Here is a 15,670-nt window from a genome sequence, read left to right on the forward strand (position 1 = left end):
GGAATTTCAACTCATGAGTTGAATGGGAGTCAATTCCAAAATCCTGGATGGAGCACAACGCTGGTACACACCAGTGGCTTGCATGAGACACACACACACACACACACACACACACACACACACAAGAAGAAAGCTAAGGTAACTGAGCTAAACGATTACCGCCCCGTAGCACTCACTTCCGTCATCATGAAGTGCTTTGAGAGACTAGTCAAGGACCATATCACCTCCACCCTACCTGACACCCTAGACCCACTCCAATTTGCTTACCGCCCAAATAGGTCCACAGACGATGCAATCTCAACCACACTGCACACTGCCCTAACCCATCTGGACAAGAGGAATACCTATGTGAGAATGCTGTTCATCGACTACAGCTCGGCATTCAACACCATAGTACCCTCCAAGCTCGTCATCAAGCTCGAGACCCTGGGTCTCGACCCCGCCCTGTGCAACTGGGTACTGGACTTCCTGACGGGCCGCCCCCAGGTGGTGAGGGTAGGCAACAACATCTCCACCCCGCTGATCCTCAACACTGGGGCCCCACAAGGGTGCGTTCTGAGCCCTCTCCTGTACTCCCTGTTCACCCACGACTGCGTGGCCACGCACGCCTCCAACTCAATCATCAAGTTTGCGGACGACACAACAGTGGTAGGCTTGATTACCAACAACGACGAGACAGCCTACAGGGAGGAGGTGAGGGCCCTCGGAGTGTGGTGTCAGGAAAATAACCTCACACTCAACGTCAACAAAACTAAGGAGATGATTGTGGACTTCAGGAAACAGCAGAGGGAACACCCCCCTATCCACATCGATGGAACAGTAGTGGAGAGGGTAGTAAGTTTTAAGTTCCTCGGCATACACATCACAGACAAACTGAAATGGTCCACTCACACAGACAGCATCGTGAAGAAGGCGCAGCAGCGCCTCTTCAACCTCAGGAGGCTGAAGAAATTCGGCTTGTCACCAATAGCACTCACAAACTTCTACAGATGCACAATCGAGAGCATCCTGGCGGGCTGTATGACCGACTGGTACGGCAACTGCTCCGCCCACAACCGTAAGGCTCTCCAGAGGGTAGTGAGGTCTGCACAACGCATCACCGGGGGCAAACTACCTGCCCTCCAGGACACCTACACCACCCGATGTTATAGGAAGGCCATAAAGATCATCAAGGACAACAACCACCCGAGCCACTGCCTGTTCACCCCGCTATCATCCAGAAGGCGAGGTCAGTACAGGTGCATCAAAGCTGGGACCGAGAGACTGAAAAACAGCTTATATCTCAAGGCCATCAGACTGTTAAACAGCCATCACTAACATTGAGTGGCTGCTGCCAACACACTGACTCAACTCCAGCCACTTTAATAATGGGAATTGATGGGAAATGAAGTAAAATATATCACTAGCCACTTTAAACAATGCTACCTAATATAATGTTTACATACCCTACATTATTCATCTCATATGTATACGTATATACTGTACTCTATGTCATCTACTGCATCCTTATGTAATACATGTATCACTAGCCACTTTAACTATGCCACTTTGTTTACATACTCATCTCATATGTATATACTGTACTCGATACCATCTACTGTATCTTGCCTATGCTGCTCTGTACCATCACTCATCCATATATCTTTATGTACATATTCTTTATCCCCTTACACTGTGTATAAGACAGTAGTTTTGGAATTGTTAGTTAGTTTACTTGTTGGTTATTACTGCATTGTCGGAACTAGAAGCACAAGCATTTCGCTACACTTGCATTAACATCTGCTAACCATGTGTATGTGACAAATAAAATTTGATTTGATTTGATTTGACACAGCTATCTGTATGTAATTGGAGCAGGCAGTTGACACAGGGGACAGTGTGAGAGGCAGGAGATGCATCAGGCAGACAAGGTTATACATCAAGGTCAGGGGAAGTGTGTGTCACTGAATTCTCTCCTTCCCTTCAGTTCATGTACACATACCATACGTGTGTCAGAAAATGTAGTACGTTTTTTCATTTGATAGTCTGCTACACAAACAAAAAAACACTTTCACTTTGCTGAAACTATGACATGGATGGTGCGATGTAGTGTGTTTTCTTATTTCCAGCCAAACCAAAGATCCTCTTTGCTATCAAGACCCAGTTTCAGCTTGTATCCGCGTACTGTAAACAGTCAGGTTCACCCTGCAGAGCGTTGGGATGCGTTCTGTGCATTGCTCCTGCTTCTACAACATCTTGAATCAAATCCCCCCCTCATCTCCTCTAACCCTTCCTCACTTATCTCCCTCTCCAAATCAACCCTCCTATCCCCTAGGGTTGTCACGATACCAATATTGCAATACCACGACAATACTGGATTTTCATGAAGCAGACTGAACTTTATGGTCTTTTACAAACCAGCTCTATGTGAAATACTGTGTGATATAGCTTTAAAAAATAAACAAACGTGACTCTGGGTGACAACAGAAAGTCAGATTAATGTTTTGTCTCCTTGACACGATACTTCAGAGTATGCCTGGGATCATGACAACCCTACCTGTCCCCCTGTTCTCTCTCCTCCTCTATCTGACTTTCTGACGATGGTGCAGTGTGAGGGGATGTGGGCACTGTAGCTGCTTTGAAGGCACCTCAGGGTTGGTCGTTATATAAGTCTGGACTTGGCAGGGCTTCCCCCCTTCACTGCAGAACCACCCCTATTGCCTCACTTCTCTGTTGTCTCACTAACGGTCTCACCTCTCTACTGCCTTACCCTTCTACTGCCTTACCGCTCTACTGTCCCAGTAATGTCACAAATCTATTGTATCACTTCTCTCTCACCTCTACTGTCTCACTGATATCTCACCCCTCTACTATCTCTTCTCTCTGCTGTTGCCCAACTCTGTCTCACCTCTCTACATTTTCTACTAGCCCGGTCTGAAAATTACTAGCCTCGGGCAAGCGGGTTAACTTAATTTCCATCTCTAGTCTCACCCCTCTACCATCTCACTCACGGCTCATTAAAGGTATTCAACACACACAGAGTTTTTAGCTGATATCAGATGATGGGCCAAAAGCTTTGCTGTCTCAGATATTAAATCCTGACCCTGTCTGGTAACCACAGTGTTGCTCTCCGCCCTGTCCCCTTATTAAGAATTCAGTGCGGGAAATGAAGGTCACTTGTCCCTCTGAATTTGTCTGTGCCAGTATTGCAATGCTGACATACTTGTTCTCTCCATCTGTCTGTCTCTACCCTCTCTCTCTCTCTCTCCCCCGCCACTCGTTTTCAACCCCTTTCTCTCTTTCCTAGGTGAGAGCTTTGAGCAGAGCCCCCTACGGAGGTCCTTCAAATCCAAGGTTCTGGCCCACTACCCTGAGAGCACAGACAGGAGTCCCTTCAACAGAGATGCAGTCAACATGGTAAGACAGTGGGGCTAGGATACATTCATTTTGGCTGTTTTAGCCCTTTATGGAAAGGTGGTTGTTTTGAAAATGGCCTCATTTCATGCATTCATTACAAGAAAGTATAGCTTCTGTTGTGCACATATTTTACACAGAATAGAGGACTTTACATTTGTTGTTTGTGCACTATTGTTTTGTTAATGGGATCCTTCCCCAGAGTCAGATGAACTGGTGGAGACCATTTTTATGTCTCTGCGTGCAGTTTTGAAGGAAGTGGCTAACTAGCGTTAGCGCAATGCTAACTAGCTTTAATTGAACCATTTGAAAGTGGTTGGGCAGATGTTTGATTGTTTGGCACTGCAAGAGCCTTAAATGCTGTGCCGTCACGTCTTTGTTTTGTTCTCCGGTACCATAATGCATTTATCTTTCATGCGAATGAGAGAATATTTTCCGTTTTTAAGTGTTTCTTTTTGTGGCACACTCTTGTATAAACAAGTCTGGATGATAAAAGCGTTAGGGCAGGAACTCAACACAATCTACTAACATAGATGAACCAATTTAAAAAAAACTTGAGTTGTTTTTGGTGAAAAGTTCAAACTTGTTGTGAGCAGTCTCCCTACAGACCCTGAGGTACTTTGTAGCAGATAGAGCGCCTTTTCATGGAGCCACACTCTGGTTCTTTCCACAAATAAGGGCCCTTTTAACCGCTAGTCTTTAATGTTGTTTGTCAGAATGAAAGCTCTTCAGAATGGTTTGACCCCTCTCATCCCTGTCCATAATCACTTGCGTTTGATTTAAGAGCAGGCTATTGAAGGCAGTTGAGATTGTTTGCCTCTCTTTCTGTACCTTCCCCTACCTCGTCTTCCTCTCCTATCTCTCTCTCTCTCTCTCTCCCCTTTATTTACTTTTTCCTCTGCTATGTCCTCTAAAACATCGCAACTCGCTCTTCCTTCGACATCTCTCCCACCTCTATTCCATTCACCATCCTCTCACTCCTCTCTCTCGCTCTTTTTCTCCCCACCTCACCTCATTCCTCTTCCCATGTCTCTCTTCCTCCCTTCATATTTCTCTCCTCACCCTCTCTCTCCTTTCTTCATCTCTCGTTCTCCATCTTCCTCCTTCATCTCTTTCTCTCTCTCTCTCTCTCTCTCTCTCTCTCTCTCTCATCCCCAGCTCTGCATGCCGCACGGCCTGTCGTTCCGTAGTCAGGCGGACGGCCGCGAGCACCACTTCCACTCCTTCACGGTCGCCCAGGACGACGGCACGCGCTCCTACGGCTTCGTGCACACGTACTACGAAGCGGTGACGAATGCCCAGATCACCACGGCGATGCAGACCCTTCATCAGATGCACCATGTGGAGCACTATTCCACCTCCTCTTCGTCATCTTCCTCCGCCTCCTCCCCCTCCACATCCAGCATGGATTCTCTGGTGAGCAGCCTGGATGAGTTGGATGCCGACTCCCTGGCAGCGCGCCCAATGTCGGCTTGTTTGGGCTGCGCAGCGGGCTCCTTCCAGCCGGCCCGGGACACCCTGTATGCCTCCAAGGCCCTCTGCCTCCTCACGCCCCTCCCCTTCCTGCACGCCGCCCGCCACTTCCTGTCCCAGCTGCACCAGGCGGTGACATCGCACGCGGCCCCGCCACTGCCGCTGGAGAGCTACATCCACAACATCCTGTACGAGGTACCCGTGCCGCCGCCCGGTCGTTCGCTCCGGTTCCACGGGGTCCAGGGGCCTATCGTGTGCCAGCAGCCCGGCCCTGAGGAGCTCCCGCTCGGGGACTACCCACTAGGAGAGGCCTTCTCACTGCTGGGGGTGGAGAATATGGTGAGGCTGCTCACCTCTGTGCTGCTGGAGACCCAGGTCCTGCTCTACTCACAGGGTAAGCACCAAAAGATCAGGCAGCATTTTCTGAAAGATCACCAGCCTAGGTTGTGTTTTGATCATTTTTCAAATGTAACCCAAAAGTGTGCACTTGTTAATTTCCCATCATGCGCCTCTCTGTCTCCAGACTACCAGCGGTTGATGACGGTGGCAGAGGGCATCACCAACCTACTGTTTCCATTCCAGTGGCAGCACGTCTACCTGCCCATCTTGCCCGTGCCCCTGCACCATCTCCTGGATGCCCCCGTGCCCTTCTTGATGGGCATCCAACGGAAGGATTGCTCCCAATGCTCCACTTTGGATCTGTCCCATGAGGTATTGAATGTACTTAGTACCAGGGCCATAAACAGACCGTTGAAAATTATACTTTCATACTTCCTAACATACCAAATTCCTCTGTAGTGAACATTTACAAAAAAAATGAAGCATAGGCCTATTTATTTCTGCAAGAACACACTCATCGTCACAAATTGTAAGCAAGCTAGTTACAGTGCCTCCTAAAGAGATGATTGACATCGGAGAAAAGGGGTGGGCCATCAGCTGATCATTGATGTTGATGGTTGATGTAAACCCGCTAGTCAGCTAGCTCCATTTCTTTGACTGGTTAAGATTGACCTCTGTGTCTGTCTCTCTGCTGCGCGTATCCGCCAACCAGACCTAATATTGGCGATGATGTAGGCCGTGTTGATCAAATGTTACACCGCTGTGGCAGTACTGTTGATATTTAAACTTGGTAGCTACACACACACTTAACCGGTGACCGCATCTCTCGAGCCATGCATGTTTGGATACCGGGCATGTGCAACCTCAGTACAGGGCAGACTGGGAGCGGAGAAACTGCGCCACGGGGCGTGCGAGAGCTCCGTACAGGGCAGATCAACATGCGCAGCCAACGGACACGGGATGGGGGGGGGATGGGGGGATTATACCACCACCCAAAAGGGCACTTTGGAGACTGGAAGGGCAAAGGGTAGAGGTAGAGTCCTATCTGTGTATGTGCCTGCTTAGTGCTTTGTGTTTGGAACTGTAGGCATGTAACGGTGGCTTAAAAAAAAAAACAGTTTTACCCTCAAAATGCCTTTATTTAACCAGTCAAGTTATTGAGAACACATTTCTTCTTTAAATACGACCTGACCAAGAGGGAGCAACCATTTTTAAATCTTTTGAAGTTGACCAGAACTGGGAGGTGCAGTAGGACAAACGATGTTCTCATGTAGTCCAAAGTTCATATTTCTTTAATAAGAGTGGGAGGTTGCTGAGTCCACACACCTAGTTAGTTTTAAATCCACTCTTCAATTACAATTCAACTGGCCAAACCAACTGGCTATACCATAGACTTTGAAGCATTCTATACTGAACAAAAATATAAACACAACATGCAACTATTCCAAAGATTTTACTGAGATACAGTTCATATAAGGAAATCAGTCCATTTGAAATGAATTCAGTAGGCCCTAATCTATGGATTTCACATGACTGGGAATACAGATATGGATTTCACATGACTGGGAATACAGATATGCATCTGTTGGTCACAGATACCTTTATAAAAAATTTTGTAAATAATGTAATACAAAAAAGGTAGGGGCGTAAATCAGAAAACCAGTCGGTATCTGGTGTGACAACCATTTGCCTCATGCAGCGCGACACGTCTCCTTTGCATAGTGTTGATCAAACCGCATGCCCACACAACGCCATACACATGGTCTGCGGTTGTGAGGGTGGTTGGACGTACTGCCAAATTCTCTAAAACGATGCTGGAGGTGGCTTATGGTAGAGAAATTAACATTAAATTATCTGGCAACAGCTCTGGTGGACATCCTTGCTGTCGGCATGCCAATTGCACTCTCCCTCAAGACTTTATACATCTGTGGCATTGTGTTACGTGAAAACTGCACATTTTAGAGTTGTCCCCAGCACGAGGTGCACCTGTGTAATGATCCTGCTGTTTAATCATCTTCTTGATATGCCACACCTGTCAGGCGGATGGAGAAATGCTCACTAACAGGGATGTAAACAAATTTGTGCACAACATTTTTGAGAAATAAGCTTTATTGTGCGTATGGAACATTTCTGGGATCTTTTATTTCAGCTCATGAAACATGGGCGGTCCCCACATTTTAGCGTTTATATTTTTGTTCAGTATAGTTCATTCTCTGTAGCATTCTACTAGGCATTTTGATACACCTTCTGACTGGCATTCTAGCAGGCATTCACTGACCTTGCAAAAAACATTCCAACAAGCATTCGAACACAATGTACCGTTCACTGTAACGTGCATTCTAATAACAGGCATTCCATTACGCAATGTAACAGGCAGTGAAAAGAGCTTTGTAACATTTGCTGCATTCTTGCAGTGCCTGCACTAATCCATCCTATTCTAGTTGCATTATAACACCCCCCCCCCCCCCCCCCCCCCCCCCCCCCCCCCGAGCTCTCTGGTGTTGGAGAACATAGAAATTCACATAGCTCCTCTGGCGAGCGCCTCCGCTTCTCCCTTCTCTCCCCAAATCAAATTCTCCATCCCTCTACGAAAGATCGAGTCGTTTCGCACAAGCATTTCGCTAGGCATGCGTCCCAAATGGCACCCTATTCCCTGTGTAAAGGTGCCATTTGGGACACCGATTTTAGGAGTTTTCTTTGAAGTGCTAGAGCTGGCCCAGAGAGAGGGAGCAGGAGACATCAGTAGAGAGAGAGAGGTGGGAGGAGGAAGGCACTGAGCAACACATATCTAAAGATATCAGACAACGTGAATAATTAAGGTTTAAGAATTCCACAGTTTATTTCTGGATGTATGTGAGAGGGTAGGGGGGCCACAGGAGGCAGCAATAGAATGCACACTTAGCAGATTGTGGAACGCATCCCGACCCTATCCTGTGTATTAAATATCTATCTGTCTTACAACCCCTTTTTTCCAGCAGGATTAAGTGCGTTTTATCTGTATCCTTTTCTGAAAAAGCACATAGCTTTTGATGGCATTTAGCTGATTTGTCACAGTACAGTGGGATGTCAACATATTTTGTCATGGTAAATTGGGTCAACATACTCTGAGGGGGAAGGCGAGGGCGTGGTTTATGTTGCAAGCTTTCCCATGAGAAGTGGAGCGACAAGGCTTCAATCCTATGAACTTTTAAAGGCACATTCTTTGATATTTACAGACATGTTTGATCATTTAAATGAATGATACCCACTGTTCATGATGAATATCACTGTCTTGTCTTAAGTTGAGGAGTGGGCCTTTAAACTAGAACTGTAAACAAATGGTGGTCTGTGTGAATCTGTCTCATCACATGCAGTTAAGAAGAAAACTGGACCATGGCATAACGTCAGTGCTGAATTTGGACCAACAGAGTGTCACTTAAGCAGAGCACACTGTTGATGCTGTTATGGGATTTCATGGTGTCGGTCTCTGACATAGTCTGTGTCAGGCCAGTGCCTGCTAAGCTTCTCTCCAGAGGTCGACTCGTTTCTCTGACTGTTTTCCGCATTGACAAACATTTTGTCAGTGAATGAGGGGATGTGCAATGAAACAGTTTCACCTCATTTCCATCAGCGTGTAAAAAATGTGCAACCAGAGGGGGAAAAACATTCTAGACCACCTTTACTCCACACAGAGAGATGCGTACAAAGCTCTCTCTCGCCCTCTATTTGGCAAATCTGACCATAACTCTATCCTCCTGATTCCTGCTTACAAGCAAAAATTTAAGCAGGAAGCACCAGTGACTCTGTCTATAAGTGGTCAGATGAAGTAGATGCTAAACTACAGGACTGTTTTGCTAGCACAGACTGGAACATGTTAAGGGATTCTTCCGATGGTATTGAGGAGTACACCACATCAGTCACTGGCTTCATCAATAAGTGCATCGAGGACGTTGTCCCCACAGTGACTGTGCGTACATACCCTAACCAGAAACCATGGATTACAGGCATCATCCGCACTGAGCTAACGGCTAGAGCTGCCGTTTTCAAGGAGCCGGGACTCTAACCCGGAAGCTTATAAGAAATCCCGCTATGCCCTCCGACGAACCATCAAACAGGCAAAGCGTCAATACGGGACTAAGACCTATCAGACTAGCTAAACTACTTCAATGCTCGCTTCGAGGCAAATAACACTGAAACATGCATGAGAGCACCAGCTGTTCCGGAAGACTTTGTGATCACGCCCTCCACAGCCGATGTGAGTAAGACCTTTAAACAGTTCAACATTCACCAGGCCACAGGGCCAGACGGATTACCAGGAAGTGTACTGCGAGCATGCGCTGACCGACTGGCAAGTGTCTTCACTGACATTTTCAACCTCTCCTTGTCCGAGTGTTTTGAGCAGGCCACCATAGTCCCTGTGCCCAAGAACACGTCTGTAGCCATGAAATGCTTTGAAAGTCTTGTCATTGCTCACATCAACACTATTTTCCCAGAAACCCTAGTCCCACTCCAATTTGCATACCGCACCAACAGATCCACAGATGATGTAATCTCTATTGCACTCCACACTGCCCTTTCCCACCTGGACAACAGGAACACCTATGCGAGAAAGCAATTCATTGACTACAGCTCAGCGTTCAATACCGTAGTGCCCTCAATGCTCATCACTAAGCTAAGGACCCTGGGACTAAACACCTCCTTTTGCAGCTGGATCCTGGACTTCCTGATGGGCCGCCCCCAGGTGGTGAGGGTAGGTAACAACACATCCGCCACGCTGATCCTCAACATGGGGGCCACTCATGACGGCACGGTCAGGCACGACTCCAACTCCATCATTAAGTTATCCGATGTCACAACAGTGGTAGGCCTGATCACTGACGAGACAGCCTATAGGGAGTTCAGAGACCTGACCGTGTGGTGCCAGGACAACAACCTCTCCCTCAACGTGATCAAGACAAAGCGGATGATTGTGGACTACATGAAAAGGAGGACCGAGCACGCCCCCATTCTCATCGACAGGGCTGTAGTGGAGCAGGTTGAGAGCTTCAAGTTCCTTTGGCGTCCACATCACCAACAAACTAACATGGTCCAAGCACACCAAGATAGTTGTGAAGAGGGCACGACAAAACCTATTCCCCCTCAGGAGACTGAAAAGATTTGGCATGGGTCCTCAGATCCTCAAAAGGTTTTACAGCTGCACCATTAAGAGCATCCTGGTTGCATCAAGGCACTACAGAGGGTAGTGCGTACAGACCAGTACATCACCGGTGCCAAGCTCCCTGCCATCCAGGACTTCTATCCCAGGCGGTGTCAGAGGATGGCCCTAAAAATTGTCAAAGACTCCAGCCACCCTAGTCATAGACTGCTCTCTCTGCTACCGCACGGCAAGCGGTACCGGAGCGCCAAGTCCAGTTCCAAGAGGCTTCTAAACAGCTAAGACTCCTGAACAGCTAATCAAATTGCTACCTAGACTATTTGCTACCTAGACACCCCCCCCCCACTCCCCTATGCTGCTGCTACTCTCTGTTATTATCTATTCGTAGTCACTTTAATAACTCTACCTACATCGACACCAGTGCCCCCGCACATTGACACATTGACTCTGAACCGGTACCCCTGTATATAGCCCCGCTATTGTTATTTACTGCTGCTCTTTAATTATTTGTTATTCTTATCTCTTACTTTTTAGGGATTTTCTTAAAACTAAATGGTTGGTTAAGGGCTTGTAAGTAAGCATTTTACTGTAGGGTCTACACCGGTTGTATTCGGCGCATGTGACAAATAAAATTTGATTTGATTTGAACTTGGCCTGGTCCCAGATCTTTGGCTGTTTAGCCAACTCCAATTGTTCTGGTTGACTATACAGCGGAAAGAGATCTGGGACCAGGCTACGTGAAACTAGTATGCCAAGAGAGACAGGGTTTTTAGAGAAGAAAGGGAGAGAGGAGGTGAAAGGAGAGATGAGACGTAGGTGAAATGAGGAAAAGAGAGGGTGATCTGGGGAAGAGAGGGATTTGAAACGAGCATTTCGCTGCACCTTTTTATACCCGCTGTAAACTATGTACACGACGAGTAACATGTTTTTTGATCTGTCCCCCTTCCAGGCCAACCTGTGCTTTGTGGACATAGACAACCACCGCGTGGATCCACCCGAGGACCTGCCCCTCTTCCCAGACCAGCCCGAGCTCATCCTCGAGCTGAACGAGGTGCTGCTGCGTTTCGGCCTCCAGCCACATGGTGGCGCCACCACCACCAACCCCGCCCCTGCCGCTCCCCTCTGCCTCAGCAGCCTCGTCCTGGAGGACCTGATGGAAGACAGGCGCAATGGGAACCTGGGAGGGGAGGAGTTGGCCGTGCTGGAACGACTGCAGGCACTGGCCAGGAGGTGTGGAGAAGGAGGGGTGGAGGGGGGAAAGACCCTTGGACGGGCGTTCCAGGAGGAGGAGGAGGAACTGAATGCGGCCAAAATGAACGTGCAGCTGAGGGAGGTGTTCGCAGGGCGTTTTGCCGTCATTTTCGGGAGGTACGAAGAGTTTGTGATCCACAGCGCTCCCGACCTGGAGTCCTGGCTAGGCAACCGTGACGGAACGAGCAACTTTGATAAGGTAATGGTGAAGATTGATCGACAGTCACTCACTGAAGGAATACCATAGACACGCATTACATCCATAGGCTACTCCTTCACAGTCAGTAATCATACATACATTCACAAGAAGCTCTCATTCAGGATAGAAGCAATGTTCGCCCGCTGTTACTGCTTTAACTGGTTAGTGGTATCACCAGGGCTCCTTCCTGTCGGCGCAGCCTGCCCCGCACCTGCACTTCCTGTCCTGGTTCCTGGAGACGGCCATGTTCTCATCATTCTTGGACAGCAAGGTGTTGTCTCGCTGGGCCGACCAGGAGCCGCTGCAGCGTGTGTTCGACGGCCGCCTGGAGAGGGAGCACCTCTACGACACGTTCGAGGATGACCCCGGCAACCGTCGCTACAGGAAGTGCAGCGTGCTCCACAAGTCAGGTGGGTGGGTGACTGCAGGGTGTGGAAATTGGATCCAGGGGTGCTACAGTAGTACTCACATTTCCATTATTATGATTATTATAATTATTGTTATTATTGCTAACTGCATCCGGTGGGCAAGCCCCCCAGTCCTCCTATCTCTGGGTCATGTTCATTAGAAAATATTTTAAAATCTTTTGCAACAGTAAACGAAAATGAGTTCAGATAGTCCCTCACTCTTGTAGTCTGCTGGTGCCTGATGAACACGGTCCGTTTGTCCAATGCACAGAGTATATTGAGAGGCAGAGATTAGGTAAAGATCCTAGAGTCGCCAAAACCCGGAATGTGACTTTCAAACCATTATGTAACCACCACACATCTCGCATTGTATGGGTTAGCGGATTCGTCTTGGCCTTTTTTTCTTTCTCCTCCCTATATTCCCTCTGTTCCACTAAACGAAGAGGGAAACAAAAGAGGGAAGATTTAGGCGGGGCGGCTGCGACATAGAATCAAAGATGAGTGGGGTATTTGTTCTGGTGAAATTAGAGGGGAAATTAAGTTAGCTTCTGAGAGAAGACCAAATTGTAAAAAAGGGAGAGTGGAGGGTAAAAGAGGTAGAAAATGATATATGGGGGGGGAGAAAGGGAGGTAGACTGAGAAGGGGATACTTTAGAGCGGTGGAGGATGGGGGGGGGGGGGGGATAAGTAGCATATGATGAGAGGAGGAGGGAGAAAACAGTACATTTTTTCCCTATAATGAGAGCCCCAAAACTCTCGGCTTTGAAGTACTGCCAAGTGCTCTGCCAAGCTCTCTCTCTCTTTCTGTTTCTGTTTCTCTCTCTCTCTCTCTGTTTCTCTCTCTCTCTCTCTGTTTCTCTCTCTCTCTTTCTGTTTCTCTCTCTTTCTGTTTCTCTCTCTCTCTCTCTCTTTCTGTTTCTCTCTCTCTCTCTTTCTGTTTCTCTCTCTCTCTCTTTCTGTTTCTCTCTCTCTCTCTTTCTGTTTCTCTCTCTTTCTCTTTCTGTTTCTCTTTCTCTCTCTCTTTTTCTGTTTCTCTCTCTCTTTCGCTCTCCCTCTCTCTCTCGCTCTCTCTCTCTCTTTCTGTTTCTTTCTCTCTCTCTCTCTCTTTCTGTTTCTCTCTCTCTCTCTGTTTGTTTCTCCCTTTATCTCTCCCTTGGGTTTCCCAGAAATGTGTCTTTCAAAGGGAACCAGATAGGGTTCACTTCCATATCGTGACAACAACACATGACCGAGGTTATGTACAAAGAGCTTTACAGATCATAGACTTACATACAGTATGACACTGATCAGAAATTCTCTATTCAGAAACAGGCTTATACAATGGTCATTCAATGTAAGACTTCTATGTAGAGGAATAAAAAGCTAGAAATGAGGAAGTGATAACGCTGCCCTGTGTGGCTCAGTTGGTAGAGCATGGCACTTGCAATGCTAGGATTGTGGGTTCGATTCCTGCTGCGACCGTCCATACAAAAACGATGCACGCATGTCTGTAAGTCACTTTGAAATGGCATATATTCATATTATTTTACTGCCCTAGCCTGGTTACACATCTACCATAGTTTCTGGAAATGACCGTGTGGAAGGATAATACCAGAGACAGCACAGTACGGTTTGGGTCAGCACTATAATGTGAAAAGGTTAATTGGCACTGCCTTTCCTACAGCATTCTCCAGTAGGCCCCACTCACATCGCCCACCTCTATTTTGCTCTGATCCCTAGCCCAGGCCATGGAACGCAGGCTGCTGAAGGTTGACCACACGGCCATCCACCCCCACCTGTTGGACATGAGGATCGGCCAGGGTCGACACCAACAGGGCTGCTTCCCCAGGCTGCAGGCTGATGTACTGGCACAGGGACATAACACCAATAAGTAAGTGACATACACCCATATATACACACTGACACACACACACACAAGAATGACCTAAACACACACACATGCACACAAATCACCTGCATGCACACAAACACACAATGTACATTGAGTCTGATGCAGTTGCCCCTGTGTGCAGGTGGTCAAGCCGTAACACTCGCAGGAGCGACATTAAGAGACCAGTGACCAATGACACGACATCAGGACTGGGCAATGACCAGAGAGAGGTAAACACCTGCTTTATGGCCCTGTCCAAAATCAACCACTAGCCCTTTCCCTTAACTGGTGTAAGCAATATGGTGATGCCTTCACATTTCTTTGCATGAAAAAAGTGGAAAAAATGAAATGAGCCAGGTAGTCCCTTTCTGTTTTAGTCCGATCTACAAACCCAGGATGGGTAGGGGCTAGGAAAGGAGTTATTGGTTGTTTTCAGAATTAACATTATTTTTGTGTCTGATTGGCTCGTGCTCTCTGGGTTTATCCGTTAGAAGTATTCCCCGGGGAGGAGGAGCCTACACCAGTCCAAGCTTCTTGACCCCTCCCCCTCAGCTGTCACTCAAATCCAGCGGGGGTTCGTGGAGGGGCTCCTGAGTGAATGTCGCCTGAAGGTAAGGGGTCTCCTGACCCACCACAGCAGGGGCACATCATATTTCAGTTGGGCATCGACTCTAAACAATCACACAGCATATTAGAGGTAGATATACAGAGTGATTGTCCAAAATGGAACCATATTCCCTATATTGTTCTCCACTTTTGGAGAAATGCAGTGTGAGTGTGCAGTGCATCTGTAGCTGAAAAATGTCAGTTTTGTGACCTCTGATTCTTGAAATGATAACATAAATCAAGACTACATTCAATGAGGGCCAAGTCCTCCTAACTTGAGTTGCGGGTGCTTAATTCTGACCCTTGCATGAATCATGTATTGACATGTGTCCAAATTCTCCACACTTCTCCTAAAGTGTGCCCCGTCATGGACCTAAAATCCTTAAATCAAGTCCACACTTCGGTAGAAGGGTGTAGAATTGGGACGCAGGCTAAGAGTAAGAAGTCAGGATTTAGGCCCGATTTAGTGTTTGTTGTGTGTCTCTGTGTGGTGCAGACCAGGCGTATGTTGATGGAGAGGATGGGGAAGGAGAGTGTGGAGCTGGGTCAGGGTGAGGCCAGCATCACAGGCCTGCAGGATAACACACTGATCCACAGCCTCTGTGACCTGCTGGAGAGGACCTGGGGCCACGGGCTGCTGCTCAAACAGGTTCGTAACAAACATACACAAACACACGTTCAAACATACTGTAATCACACACTGCTGTTTTGCCGTGGTTGAGTGTGTGATTGAGTGTTTGTACCGTCCAGGGAAGGTCGGCTCTGTGGTCCCACCTGCTCCACTGCCAGGCCAATGGAGAGAAGATGGAGCCACCATCACCTGCCGAGTCACCAGGTCAGAGCAGATACCTTCTAGCCTGTTTGTGCTGCCAATGACAATGATCATTGGAATTTAATATACAGCACAAACAGATCTGGGACCAGGCTAGACACATACAAGGAATGTAGTATAGTAATCTATCTAATCATGCCTCAATCATTCTATGTTCTGGTCTGTT

At 47.5% G+C, this 15,670-nt stretch overlaps 1 protein-coding gene across 2 annotated transcripts in view; it reads left to right on the top strand.

Moving 5' to 3' along the window:
- LOC139369307 (DENN domain-containing protein 5B-like) overlaps positions 1 to 15,670 on the top strand; it is a 58,054-nt gene that overhangs the window by 15,703 nt on the left and 26,681 nt on the right. The window contains exons 2-11 of one of the 2 annotated variants that reach the window (XM_071108635.1): positions 3,287 to 3,396; positions 4,552 to 5,260; positions 5,390 to 5,577; positions 11,289 to 11,789; positions 11,968 to 12,199; positions 13,916 to 14,066; positions 14,209 to 14,296; positions 14,558 to 14,677; positions 15,169 to 15,321; positions 15,423 to 15,507. In XM_071108635.1, the coding sequence (XP_070964736.1) occupies positions 3,287 to 3,396; positions 4,552 to 5,260; positions 5,390 to 5,577; positions 11,289 to 11,789; positions 11,968 to 12,199; positions 13,916 to 14,066; positions 14,209 to 14,296; positions 14,558 to 14,677; positions 15,169 to 15,321; positions 15,423 to 15,507 (2,337 nt within the window). The remainder of the gene's footprint in view (positions 1 to 3,286; positions 3,397 to 4,551; positions 5,261 to 5,389; positions 5,578 to 11,288; positions 11,790 to 11,967; positions 12,200 to 13,915; positions 14,067 to 14,208; positions 14,297 to 14,557; positions 14,678 to 15,168; positions 15,322 to 15,422; positions 15,508 to 15,670) is intronic. The other variant, XM_071108636.1, reaches the window with a different exon arrangement.

Source organism: Oncorhynchus clarkii, chromosome 2 (genome assembly GCF_045791955.1).
Source record: "Oncorhynchus clarkii lewisi isolate Uvic-CL-2024 chromosome 2, UVic_Ocla_1.0, whole genome shotgun sequence".
In the NCBI taxonomy this organism is placed as follows: Eukaryota; Metazoa; Chordata; class Actinopteri; order Salmoniformes; family Salmonidae; genus Oncorhynchus; species Oncorhynchus clarkii.